Genomic DNA, 14,982 nt, shown 5'->3' with positions numbered 1-14,982 from the left:
CCACCTACTCAGTGAGGCAAGGGTGGTTGGTAATATCTGCCCTTTCAGATAACTCAACTGAGGACCACTTCTCCAAACCTTACAAGAATTCTCCAGGGGCACCTGGGTGACTCAGTAAGCTAAGCATCCGCCTTCAGCTCAGGTCATGGTCTTGGGGTCCTAGGATCGACCCCCATGTCGAGCTCTCTGCTCAGTGGGGAGTCTGCTTCTCCCTTTCACTCTCCTTCTGTGCTCTCCCCCTACCCCCATCTCAAATAAATAAATAAAATCTAAAAAAAAAAAAAGAATTCTCCATTACCTACCACACTGTGTCCAATCCTAAAGAAAACCCCAGGCCCTAGGGTGCAGAGATCAAGGATCTTGGAGTCAGGCACAAGTTGGATGATATCGTGTGTGCTTTTGCACGTGGGTTGAGACCTTGTGTTCCGAAGCCATTCGAAACAGGATATACACATCTCAGCTTTTCCTTTTTCTGGCTGTGTGACATTAGTTAGCTTATTTCTCTCTCTCTCTCTCTCTCTTTCTCTCTGTTTCCTTATTCTTAAAATGTGAAATAGTAATCCAGCCTCTTAGGGTTTTCACAAGGATAAAATAAGTGGTGTGTGACAAATTCTGAGTATGTTACTTTGGACACTTACGAAGTTCTTAAAAAATGAGAGTTGCTGACAATAAAAGTAATAATAATAACAATAATTCTAGAAGCAGATTTAAAGAGTCTGTGATATTGACATTTACCATGTGTCAGGCACCATGAGATAATCCTTTTCTATTCATTTGGCCTTTATTCCTCATTGTGACCCATGAGTTACTTATGATCACTGGCCTGCTTTGCAGTTTGGAAATTGGAGGTTAGGAACATTTAGACACTTGTTCAAGGTCAGCTATGAATGAACAAGCAGGGCAGCCCAGGTTGCATTAACAAAAGAAGCTATGACAAAGTTAAAGAGGGAGAGTAGAGAAGGGGAGAGGTCTGAAACCAGTGCCTACGGGTCCCCAATTCCAAAGGGTCCTGCTAAGAGAGACACCCAGGCTGAAAGAGGTTATGGGACTTCTCTCCACCTCCCCACAAATACTTGACAGAACTGGAGCTACACCCCCAGGGTTTTGTGAGCTGCGAAATGAGGTTGTGCTAGATGACCCCTAACGTCTCTTTTTGACTTGAAAATTGTATGATGTAAATTAAACCCTGTGATTCTAAGTGTGTGTGTGTGTGTGTGTGTGTGTGTGTGTGTGTGTGTGGTGAGAAATCTCAGGGAGAGGCAGCAAGTCAGGAGAACAAGGAACAAAAGGAGCCTCCCAGAGGGAGGGCATCTCCATGCCCTAGAAAGAGCAGGACCAGACGAGAAAGACTCTTTGACTGCATGTAATTTCTCTGATCATGGTCAGTTGCTGGAATTGTGCAAATTAAAAACAGGAGCCGTGTGTCTACGTCTATAAATAATTTCCGTAAGCGACGCCATGGAGACAACCCTTACAAACGAGCTCAGCGAAGCTTGTGTGGTTTGTGATGCCGCCGGGTCCCTGGTGTGTGTTTATGTTTCTGTAATTCATAATCATTTCTTCTCATTCCCTACCATTCCTCTCATCACAATAGAACCAAGAAGAGAAAAGCAATCAGAGTACGGCATAATGTAAAACTGTATCACACCAGGACATGTGGGAAGGCGAAGTTCACACTCAGAGTCTATAAAACCGAACAACGTGGATCTGCTAAGCATCTGCCTTCAGCTCAGGTCATGGTCTCGGGGTCCTGGGTTCGACTCCCAAGCATTGGATGTGACCTCATGCAAGTAGGACTAGTCCCTACTCTCTGGCTGCCCCCTCTGGATCCCGAGAGATTGTGTTATCTGGAAAATCTCTTGCACTCCCAGTTAAATTCAGCACACATTGATTGAGCACCTACTAGATACCAGGCATTGAGCGGCCCTAGGGAGATGGAGATGAACAAATAGCAGTCTGGGATCACACCGATCCCCCAGCGCACTGGGCAAGAGAGACAGAGCGAACAATAGAACGCCAAGAGAAGTGCTTTGAACAAAACGTCTGTGCTGTCAACCCCGAGCTTTGCTCATCTTACCTCTTATGTGTCTCTCCCATCTGTCCCTCTCTGCCCCTCGCTCATGCTGACACACGTGTCCAAGCTGCCACCACCTCACTACTGGACAACGTCCTAGCTAGTTCTCCTGTCCCTGCTTTGCTCTGCTCCTTCCGTTCTCCACACCGCAGCCAGCAGCAACCTATTTGCAATGTAAATCTGTCCAGCCTCCAACACACACATCCTCATCGTCATCATTTACATCATCACCATCTTTAGACATTCTAGTGCCCTCTGCCATTTCTCTTATAAAAAGGACCCAAAGCGAAGTGTTTCCTCCAATAGGCTGTAGGGTCTGACGCTGGTACTACTCTCCATTCGTGTAGATTTTACTCTTTTGACTTCAGACACAGGCAGCCAAGTGAAGCATATTCTCTGTCTCTGCAGAGCCTGTAAATATGTTGGTCCCTCTGCCCAGGTCTGCCCAGAACAAACTTCACACAACCTCACTCACCGGGACGGTCACAGTGCCTTGCACCATGTCATAGCACACCCACACGTTGATTCCCGTGATTATGTATCAGCGTCAGTGTTCTCCTCTAGACACGAACCCTCATAATTCACATGAGAGAAAGACCTTTCTGTCTACTCTTCTCCCCAAAAATAATGCTCAGGGTACAGTAGGCACTAAGTAAATGTTTTAGAACGAGTGTATTACATCATTATTCACAGGTAGCCCTGGGGGGCACAGACTTACATGTGTCTCTGGAATGGGGAGAACTAATGGGGAGGGGATTATATCTCAGTGTCAGTTTTCAAGTATGAGTAGGGCTTGTGCAGGTAGATGAGTGGGGAAGAGGCACAGGAGCAAAGGATACAGCATATGCACAAACGTGGGACTGTGCACGAACAGGGGTGTTTCGAGCATTGCCAAACAGGCATACATGGGTAGGGTAGCATTCCTTGTCTTGAAAAGAAAGGAAAGGGGAAGCAGTGGGCAGGTAATGAGAGACAGATTAGCGGATGCAGGTTGAGCATCCTGCAACGAACTAGCAATAAATGAAAAAGATATTCTCTGAGAATGTACACATAGGGTGTTGGCTTCTCTCCTCATAGCACAGCTCTGGTTCTCCTTCTTCAGAGCTGATAGAAAGTGCTTTGTTTTTAATAACATCGGCATGACATTATAATTCACTTATCAGGATGATCTTCGGTAAGTGCACAAGATCGCACAACGATCGCCACTCTTCAATTCTAGAACATCTTCATCACTCCAAAAAGAAACCCTGTTCCCATTAACAGTCAGTCCCTATCTGTCCCTCTTCCCAGCCCCTGGCAACTTTCACATGTACTTTCTCCGACTCGATGGATTTACCTATTCTGGACATTTCGTGTACATGGAAATCATACAACATGTGGCCTTTTGTGTCTGGCTTCTTCCACTTAATTTAATGTTTTCAGTGTTCACCTGTGTTGTAGCATGCATCAGTACTTCATTCCTTTTAATAGATGAATACTATTCCATTGTATGGATACACTACATTTTGTTTATCCTTTCAGTTATTGGTGAATGTTTGAATTTTTCCCATTTTTTTGTCTATTATGAATAATGCTGTCATGTACATTTGTACACAAGTTGTTGTGTGGGCATGTGTTTCCGTTCTTCTTGGGTACATACCTAGGAGTGAAGGACGTGGTAATGCTATCCTTAACCCATTGAGGAACTGTCAGACTGTTTTGAAGGCAACTGGACCGCTTTACAATTCCACCAGCAGTGTAGGAGGGTTCCAATTTCTCCATGTCCTCACCAACTTTCATTAGTATCTGTCTTTTTTTACTATAACTGTCCTAGTGGAAGCAAAGTAGGATCTCATTGGGGTTTTGATTTGCATTTCTGTAATGATCTATGATGCTAAACACCTTTTCAGGTACCTACTGGCCCTTTGTATATCTTCTTTGGAGAAATGTCTATTCAAATCTTTTATCTATTTTTAATTAGATTATATCTTTTTATTGTCAAGTTGTAAAAGTTTTTATATAGTTTGGATACTAGTCCTTTATCGGCTATATTATTTGCAAAAATTTTATCTCCTTCTGTGAGTTTTCTTTTTCACTTTTTCTATAGCACTCTTTGAAGCACAAAATTAAAAGCTTTTTTTCTATTTTGATGATGTCCAATTTATCTATTTTTTTCTTTTGTTGCTTGCGCTTTTGCTGTCCTATCTAAGAAACCGTTGTCTGATCCAAGGTAACAAAGATTCACACCTGTGTTTTCTTCTTTTAGCTCTGACTTTGAGGCATTTGATCCATTTTGAGTTAATTTTTTGTGTATAATGTGAAGTAGGAGTCCAACTTCATTCTTTTGCCTGTGGATATCCAGTTGTCCCAGCACCATTTGTTGAAAAGACTATTCTTTCCTCATTGAATTATCTTGGCACCTTGTTGAAAATCAATTGACCATAAAAGTATGGATATATTTCTGGACTCTCAATTCTATTCCATTGATGTATATGTCTACCCTTAATGCTCATTTTTAATAGAGAGCGCTTCCTAGGAATATGTTCAGGATAATGTATACAGAGCAATTAGTGCCAGGCTCAAAGCACTAAACACCAGTGATTTCGTTATTGCCACTGTTGCCGTTACCACTTTGTTCCCAGCAGCAGCCCCCTGGACTTGTAATGTTGCTAGAAGATCACCAATTCACAGAGTTTTAAACCAGAACATATCTGAGAACTCACAATCAAGTTTCTTCATTTAAAACCAACCAAAAGAAACAAATGAACACCACTACCACCACCACACACACACACACACACAAACACACACACACACACCCCTAAACCAGAGGGGTTAAGTGATTTACAAAAGATTATGCAGCTATGGAGGAACCAAGATCAGAATCCAGTTATCCCACACTTCATGTTTTGCTTTTGGCACCATGCCATACTATTTCCGTATACAAAATATGGCATGACCTAGCCTAGCATGCATGCTACAATTCCCAAATTAGTCTCATCTCTGGTTTAGGAAATAAGCTCCCTTGTGAAAATGAAAAAAAAAAAAAAATTAACCCTACAAGAATAAAATACCAATTCTTTAAAAGTCTTTACTGTATTATTTTTATAGATTAGCTTTGAGTAAAACGTAAAACATTTCACATTTATGTTAGCTTTCACATGGTCTTTTAATATTTTATTATTCTCTGAGGATAACAAGAAGGAGGAAGAGGAGGGGGAGGAGGAGGGGGGAAGAGAAAACAATAATAGCTATTTAGGTCTTTCTAAAACATTCTCTCTGGGACAACTGGGTGGCTCAGTTGGTTAAGCATCTGACTCTTGGTTTCAGCTCAGGTCATGATCTCAGGGTCATGGATCAAGCTCATCTCTGGTTCTGCTGGATGTGGAGTCTGCTTGAGATTCTCTCTCTCTCTCTCCTTCTGCTCCTCCCCTGTCTCTTAAATAAATTAATAAAATCTTTAAAAAATTCTCTCTAATTTATTCTCCACATTCCTCTGTGACATGTATGTCCTAACATGCTCATTTTATGGTAGAGGAAGCCAAAGCTTACTGGCTTTAAGTATTTTTTTTTTCAATCACACAGAAAATAGTTGGAAGAAAAATGGTAGTCGAACTTCAGCCTTTATGATTACAAATTACAAGATTTTTTTTTTTAACAGTGCCATCCAGTCTTAAACAAAACACTTAAAATCTATCAAATACTGTGGCAGGATGGGGACTGAGTAGGTTTGAAATGGGTGAAATTATCATCCTTGAAATAATGGATCATGGCGCTCAAGCTTGTACCCCGTGGCTTCCAGAAACAGAAACAGACGCTCCCTAAAAGAAAAGAGAGAAGGAAGAGCCAGGCAATTTCTTTAAATAAACCTGTGTGATTTGCCCCGTGCATTTGCTAGGCTCAATTATTCAGCTAAAGAGGAAGAAATTCATATTTATTGAATATTTACTTTTTATCCTGGAAGCATATATAATTCAGTCTTCCCAGTTATCCAAGGAGAACATCATCTATATAGAAGTCCTGACTTAACTTTGAAGGAACTGAGATTTAGAAAATGAGCAATAAGCTATCTGATTCTAAATAGCATGAATAATATCAAAAATGAATATATAAAAATGAATAATAGCAACTAACGTTTATTAAGTACTCATTTCCAGGCACTGTGCTCGTGTACTCTACACATTTCCACTTAATTCTAATAAGTAGCTAGAGAGAGAATTGTTGTCTTCATGTTACAATGAAGAACTAGGGGCTCAGAGGAGTTAAGCCAAGATTGTCCAAGGTTACACAGGTATGTTGGACCCCAGAACCCAGGCTATGGTACATGGCCTTCTCATACGCAATTCCAACTATATCATATCAACTTTATGGAGGATGGTATTAATATGTCCAGAATCACATGTTTCTATCCCTAATTTGCTCAGGTTTGCTTCCTCACAAATGCATAATAACGTGTATAAGAAACTACAATTGACACTTGAACATGGGGAATAGGGGTGTCAACCCCCCATGCGGTTGAAAATCCACATATAACTTTTGACTCTCCAGAACCTTAGCTACTAAGAGCCTACTGCTGATCAGAAATCTTGCTAATAACATAACAATTGGTAACACATATTGTATATGTTATATGTATGTTATAGTGCACTGTTATAATAAAGTAAGCTAGAGAAAAAAATGTTACTGAGAGAATCAAAAGGGAGAGAAAATACATGTATAGTACTATACTGTAAAAATGCATATTAATGTACCCATTTAGATCAAACCTGTGTTGTTCACGGCTCAACTATACATACAGTAACCATTTATTCCACAAAATTTTATTAGGCACCCATTATGTGCTAAGCATAGTTCTAAGTCCTGGGGATATAGTTGTTTATAAAGCCTATAGTTTAGGACCAGAAAGACTTTAAACAAATAATCATACAAATGTATATAAAAACACAAAGCTATATAAGGATCATTAAGGAAAATTTAAGGTGGAGAAGAGATTGTAACAGAAGGACCTGAATTAGATGGGTTGGGGGCAGGACTAGGGTCCTAACAAAGACTTCTCTGAGGAGCTAACTTCGAAACTGAGCCCTGACGGGAAAAAAAAAAAAAAAAACATACAATTAAGGTAGGGGGTATTTCAGGGACAGGAACATGCAAATGTCAGATGTCTAGGATGGAAAACACTTGACAGATTATAAGATACCCAATTTAAAAACCTGTGCATTCATTCATTACATTAAGTGGGGAAAAGGATGTTACTACACGTCGGGTTTTGGTTTTATATAATAGGAATAGGAGGATATATATAGCAGATCCCTTCCATGGAATAGACTGGTTGTAAAGATAAATTGTATGATAAAGACATAAACAAGAATGCCTTGGGAACAGAAGAGAGAGCAACTAAGGCACCATAAAGGAGTTCATGTTTGAGTTGAGTTGAGTGAAGGAGGAAAGCACTTTCCCAGTAGAAGGAATAGTACATGTAAAGGCACAAAGATGAGAGAATGACGTAGCCTCCGAGAAGTGTGTGGGGGCTACTTGTTAGAGAAGGGGCTAGTCGTTAGTCTATGGTCAGACTACGAATGGTTTTGTGAATCCTGCTAAGTTTGGACTTTCCAGCCTTAGCCAGGGGCAGATATTGGGGGTGGTAGGCAGAAGAAAAATGTTTAGGAGGTGAATTGTAGGGGTATAAGGTTTGCATTATAAAATGGCGGCAGGTCGAGAAATGAAGAGGCTTTTGTAATATTCCAAGTTAAGACGATAAGCTTCTCAACTAATCCAAAGGCAGTGTGATTGGAGGGGGTGGGCCAGGTTCGAGGCATTTTGATGTTTTAAGAGCAGCTGGCCATGCTAAGGATAAAGAGAGAATACGTAACCCTAGGATACTTTGGAAATCTGCCTCTTCCACTGATTGTAATCTGATAAAATATTCTCTCTCTCTTTATATATACATGTATGTATATGCACATATGTATCTCTGTATGTGTGTGTATGTATACGTATGTATACACATACAGAGAGTGGCAGACAATATTTTATTTATGTCTCTATATACATTTATACGTCTATATCTATTGAGCTATTTTTAATCTATTTATCTTAAAGGACCACTTATGAAGTGCTTGGAGTTGTGCACTGAACAATCTGCACAACTATATGAAGGCCCTGCTATGACCCCCCGCCATCAATGAAAAGATAACCGATGCATGCATTATTGGCAAGGCTGCACCCCTAGTGGCTGCAGATGTGTCTAAAACACACTGTGCTCTTTGTCGTCTTTTAATTAGACGTGTGTGAGTCCTATCATTTTCTGTAAGCAATTTTGATGCTTCGGTTAAGACTGTTGTACCTTTTCGGGTTTACCTATGTAACCATAAACACTAGCTGTAGAGTTAGATAGATAAATGGATAGATAGCTACATAGATACATGGATTGACGCATAGACTCATAGATAATTAGAAACAGAGTCATTTGCCACAGGTACGTGTCTGCAAATGGAACAGAGGTCTCCTGTCCAAATATGTGGAAGTATTTATTCATGTTCAAGTGCTCCTTTCTTCAAAAAATTGTCATGCGAACAAGGGGAGGGCCATAATAGAGCTACCAAATTCAATCCAGATTTAAAATTAAATGAAAAGCATCGAGAGCTGCCCTCCGTATGTGCTGCCTGCCAGTAGCATGCCCTGGAGAAGCAAAGATGACTCACAGGGGCTCCTACCCTCAGTGGTACGCAGTGTGTGGGGGAAGCAACTGGAATGAGGTGGTTTTGTTCACTGTGGTTAAGTGCTGTGAGGGAAGATGCACCAGGAGATCATTCAAAGCAGAGGAAACAGAATATGCAAATATAAATATTGTGTTGGGGGCATTGATAAGCTGTTAAACAAAGAAGCAGCTTAACCTGATGGAAAGAATTCTGCCATTTACTGGCTATGTCCTTTTGGGGAATTTACTTAACCCTCCCCTTGCCTCATTTTTTTTTTCATTTTTCATAGTGAGAATATTTGTTTTATTTATTTCATACTTTGTGACGAAACCATAAGATAAAACTGTGCAAGCCATTTGAAAACAAGCATTATGTAATAATATACCTTATTGCATTGTACATATTAATAATAAGGATATCATAATTCAGGAAAGAAAGAACTTTTCTTTCTCCCAGTTCACTTGCTGTGCTTCCTTTCTTACTGGTGTCCACACCATTGATGCCATACTTATCTTGCCTTCTTTGAGAAAGAAGCAGGGCCATTCTGGGAGTTCTGGGGTGGTAGTCAGCGCTGCTTGGAGCTTAGTGAGAACGTGTGGATTAACTTTGCAGTTCCAGTCCAGGAACCTCCCTCCTAATGGGTGACATTGACTGAGCGCCTGGACTGAAGAGGTCATGCTAAATATCCATGGAATTTTACAAATTATCTATTAAGCCGGGGCCCCTTGAACTGTCAGATGAACCCCAGCAGGTGCAGAACTGGTGGTTCTGAACCGGGAGTGGTGTTGGGAGATCTGTCCCTGGGCATCATAGGTACGAAATTATCCTCTACTAACCTGACTGTACAACCCCGTCCCCTGAGCTGTGTTTACCTTAACACCAGCTCCAGGGAGACTCCTGGGTCTACAGAAAGAACTTCAGAGGGCCCACCACATCCAGCTAAAGCAGACATTATTCTGAGAATATTGTGGAAGGTGCACTGAAGTTGTTGCTTTATAAAAGTGAAAAAAGTATTGACATTTCTAAGCCCAGAACTATTTTTTAACAAGCTAGAAAATACTGAAAAACAGGTAGTACAGTTTCCCCAGGAGAACGTAGTGTAGTCAGAATGCACACTATTTTTTCCCAGCGTGTATTTGGGTAAAATATGTGCAATGAAATTTCAGGCCAAATCCTAATGCAGAAATAATCCGAAGTATGGCAGATTTATAAGCGAGGCAATTTTTATTTATTTGCTAATGTGGATTGCCTTAAGAAGTCAAATGTTCTACATGTTACTTACGGCTTCTCCTTGAAAAGACTTACCTCTAAGGTCTCAGCAGCATAAAACTCCTGGCTTCAGCGTCGTCTGAATCAAGCATCAGACATAATTCTCCTTTGCCACTGACGCTGGGTGGTTTGGAACCTACCAGTACTCTACCTGTTTGGTAATTAATAATTCATAATTAAACTGGCAGTTTGAATAAATCAGCATAGCCGTAGGCTTGGAGCCTCCACTCTGCCTTCCGTCCTTCGTCCTTCGGAGAATCTGAAACATAACAAAGAAGAAAGGTTTAGGCATCTGAAATCCTCCATTGAAAGCTTTGACCTCCTGCCCCCAGCCCCACCCCATTGTTTTTGGATTTGTTCCATCCATTCTTCGGATCTTTCTTTCAAAGAGGAATTAAGCAGGACCCTTGTCAGCCTTATGCTAGACACTGAGGAAATAGAGGTGTATGTGACCATCCTTATCCTTGGGCAACTAACTCTAGGTAAGAAGACAGGCAGGAAAAAATCAGCCATGATACCACATGTTCAGTCCCCTCTGCGTGGAAAGTTCGGACCAATACAGTGGGAGAGAGAGGTGATTCTCAGGGTTTGGGGAGAAGTGAGGAAAAACTGCAGAGGGGAGGTGATCTTTGAGGTCTCTTGAGTGATGAGTCATATCTTTTCAGGTAGAAAATGAAGAAAAGAAGAGGAAAACAAAGCAATTGAAGTACTTATGCTTTTGCCATGTTCCTGGGAGAGCTGGGGTTGAACCCTATCAGTGCACAGTGTTAATGGGCACATCGTTGGCAAATCAAGCAATCCAAACATTATTGTTGCGAATAACACTTATCATGAACGCATGCTATGCAAATATTTATAGGCTGATACCTGCTTTTGAGTGCAAAGAATCATTCTCATGTATTTCTTTTCTCCTTTGTTTCTTTACAGTTCCTCCCCAGATCATGAATATCTCCTCAGACATCACTGTGAATGAGGGAAGCAGTGTGACTCTGCTGTGTCTTGCTATTGGCAGACCAGAGCCAACTGTGACATGGAGACACCTGTCAGTCAAGGGTAAGCCCTTTACCTTTGGGAATTTTTCAGAGTTATTCTATTATTCTATTGAAGAATTTGTTCTAAAGCACAAAACTTTGGGAATCAGGCAGCAATGCTGTATTTGTAACATAGTAATGTATAAGCAAATAGCCCAGACACAGAAGTCATTGAGTATTCCATTCCAAAAAAATGATTTATAAGAAGAAAATGTACTGAGTTGTTTTCTCAGTCCTTTTTATGGCCGTAGAAGACTTGTGCTTTCCCAACCCAGAAGAACAGAGGTGCCATAACTTCAAACAAAGACACTAATTTCTCAAGGTGGAGCTGCATGGGTCAGTTGGTCATTTGCCCTTTCTTTAAGAAGAGTGCTAGAAGGCTAGAATGCCCATTGTCAATGTTTGTGTTACGGTGCATCCTTGAGAAAAAAGATCTCCTCGCTCAGTACTTTCAGACCATTTCCCCAGAGCCACACCTATTTGACCTCTACATCAATAGTCCGCCTGAGTGGAAGAAGGATGATGGAAATGGTGAAGTACCCCTGACGTGCATGTCCTGGGCACTCAGTGGTTGGTATTAAACATCAGTGGTGATCATCTCCACCTTCGTAGGAAGGGAACCAAAAGAACAGTGGGCCTTATCCCTTTGGAACTAAAGCTTACTCCAAGTTGAACTTGAAGAGATGGGCATAGAGTCACTTGGTATATTTATACATTACTAGAAACTATGATTAATTCTAGAAATTATACAAGAAACAAATACTCCCTCAAGCATTAGAAAATCCAAATATGAACTCAATGAAATAGGAGAATGTGTGGAATATGCCTGTGCGTGATGTAAAAATAACCTAGATCAAGGGGCTCCTGGGTGGTGCAGTCGTTAAGCGTCTGCCTTTGGCTCAGGGCGTGATCCCGGCATCCCAGGATCAAGCCCCACATCAGGCTTCTCCGCTGGGAGCCTGCTTCTTCCTCCCCCACTCCCCCTCCTTGTGTTCCCTCTCTCGCTGGCTGTCTCTCTCTGTCTAAATAAATAAATAAAATCTTTAAAAAAAAAAATAACCTAGATCAGGAGGAAAACGTAGGAACGCATCTTAGGAACCTTGAGATAGAGAAAGTTTTGCTAGGACATCAAAGGCTCTTACCATAAAAGAAGGAAACGTGAATAAATTTGGCTTAGTATTATTTTCTCACAGTTGCTGTAACAAAGTACTACAAATGGCATGGCTTAACCAACAGAAATGTATTTTCTTATAGTTCTGGAGGCTATAATGTCCACGATCAAGGGAAGTAGGGTAGTTCCTTTCGAGGGCTGTGAGGGAGAACGTTTCCAGTGTGTATCCGTTAGCTTCTGGTGGTTGGCTGGCAGGCTTTAGTGTTTCTTGGCTTGTAGACTTTATCACCCTGATTCCTGCCTTCAGTATCACGTGGACTTCTCCCTGTGTGCCTCTCTTTGTGTCAAATTTTCCCTTTTTAGAGGAACACCAACATATCGGATTAGGGCCCACCCTACCTTCTGATCTTGGTAAACTTGTTAAGACCCTATTTCCAGATAAGGTCACATTCTGCGGCATTTGGGTGAGAACTTCAAGATATCTTTTTTGGGGGAGGTGGGGGGGATGCGATTCAATTCATAATGGCTTCATCAAAATTAAAAACACCATTAAGTGTAAATGAAAAGATAAACCATAGACCGGGAGAAATATTTGCCATTCATATATCTGACAAAGAATTTTGGGTTTTGTCTGAATTATGTTTGAGTTTTATCCAGGTTATATGAAGAATTCTTACAACATAATTCTAACAACCCATCTTGAAATGAACAAAAAATTTGAACAGACAATTCACATAAGAAGATATACGAATAAAAAATAAGCTCAATATATTTACCATAGATATGAGAAGATATGCGCAATATATTTACCATAGAAATGAGAATTCAATCATAATGAGATACCACTACACAACTGCTCGACTGTCAAACTTAGAAACAACAATAACAACAACAACCAACCCTGACCATATCAAGTGTTGGCAAGGATTTGGAGCAACTGAAACTCTTACACAGTAACTCTAGGACTATAAAATGCTATAAGCACCATGGAAGACAGTTTGGCACTTTGTTACAGACTTAAACATACACTTAGCATATGACCCAGCAATTCCGCTCCTGAGGGTTCCCCAAAGATAAATGAAAATGTCTGTCTATAAATATACATTGTACATAAATGTTCACAGCAGCTTCATTTATAATCGCCTCAAACTAGGAATCACCCCAAACTTTCAACAATGACATAGATAAATTGTGTATATTCAAACAACAAACAACTTCTCAGCAAGTAAAAGGAACAAATCATTGGTACATGTCACAAAGCAGATGATTCTCAGAAACAGGCTGAACAAAAGAAGCAAGGCCCAAAAATACCTACCGCATGATTTCATAGGCAAAACTAATTCATAGTGACTGAAATCAAGTCAGGGGTTACCTGGAGTAAGATCTGGGGAGCTGTGACTACAAAAGGGCACAAGGGAATTTTTTCAGGTGATGGAAATATTTTACATCTTGAATGTGGTGCTGGTTTTGTTGCCCTTTACGTGAGTCAAAATGTCAAACTATACACGAAAAATGGGAACATTTTACTGTATGTCAATTAAAATCTCGATGAAATTTTAAAAACATACGCATAGAGATATGGGAAATACTGACCTGAAAATTTGCCCCTAGTTTGTTACATAATGTATGTAAGCAGTACTTCTTAGATGAGAGACTAGATTTGTTCCTAGGAACACCATTTTAGGGAAAACTTAAATGGTCTCATGTCCTCCATGTAAACAGAAACGCATATGTCAACCCCAGCCTTGTTGTAGAGAAAGATAATGTTCTCTGAACATTCTTTGTATACAGACCTCAGATACTGAAACACAGAATGTCTATATGATAAAGTAATGTTAACAAGAATATGAAAATATACACGAGGGACATCACAAAGCCCAACTTTAATGTGAATGGAGCAATAGCTTATGTTCCCAAAGACGTAAGCCCCATGGGAATTTTGCTTGAAGTGAGGGACAATTTTGGATTTATATTACATACAAAACTATGTCTAAACATCAGACCAATTTCTATGTATTTGGTAAATCCAGAGGTTTTTATAAATGCTTGAAATCCCAAAATGCATTTATTTGATCCTAAATGCATAGTTCTCTGAGCCTAGAAATCTTTTGAAAAGGCATTTTGACTTTGTAAGTGTTTTGAAGCAATACCGTATAATGGTACACTGGTAGGTTTCCCTCTTAAAATAAGGGAAATTCATCCATAGTCTCAATCTTTTATACAACATAATAGTTAAAATTCAGCCTCCAAAAAGCTCAGAAAACCCTACGTTTAAATGATTCCTCTGCTCTTCAAATCTCCCAGGCTATGATCTACTTTGAGTTGCCTTTCGCTTTTTCATAGCTTTGGCCTTCACTTTGCAGTCTTTCCTTCCCCCATTGTCTTTCTCCTCCACTCTCAATGACATTTAAACATTTAAACTCAAAGCATTGTTTTCCAAATTTGAAAAGCTTTGGAACAGGGAGGGTTTGCAAGTTTAAAATGTGCATCTGCAGAGTGACTACCATTATTTATTTTTAGAAGGATATTCCTTCTCACTTAGAGGCTAGGAGGCTCTAGGAAGTTGTTTTAAAGGTTTAGAAGAGCAGCCAATAAAACGTGAACATCAAATAGCATTCTTAGAACAATTTGCTGGTTAATTCAGCATGCAAGAATAGGAAATAAAAGTTGCAATGACATTTCCTTTGAAATTCCAATAAGATTACACTGGAGAATTTAGCTTACCGGACAGCCGTGTTCCCAAAATGCTAATAATGCAAGATTTGAAATCCTTTGGTTAAATTTAGGGATCTATATAACAGAAGTGAATAAACAAACTTT

At 40.2% G+C, this 14,982-nt stretch overlaps 1 protein-coding gene across 1 annotated transcript in view; it reads left to right on the top strand.

Moving 5' to 3' along the window:
* Window positions 1-14,982, top strand: part of OPCML (opioid binding protein/cell adhesion molecule like) — a 486,229-nt gene that overhangs the window by 378,128 nt on the left and 93,119 nt on the right. The window contains exon 3 of the mRNA XM_044386480.3: window positions 10,948-11,073. Coding sequence (XP_044242415.1) covers window positions 10,948-11,073 — 126 coding nt within the window. The remainder of the gene's footprint in view (window positions 1-10,947; window positions 11,074-14,982) is intronic.

The sequence above is a fragment of the Ursus arctos genome, unplaced genomic scaffold (assembly GCF_023065955.2).
Source record: "Ursus arctos isolate Adak ecotype North America unplaced genomic scaffold, UrsArc2.0 scaffold_22, whole genome shotgun sequence".
Lineage (NCBI taxonomy): Eukaryota > Metazoa > Chordata > Mammalia > Carnivora > Ursidae > Ursus > Ursus arctos.
The sequence above is the reverse complement of the archived record's forward strand: the minus strand, read 5'-3'. Positions and strand labels throughout refer to the sequence as shown.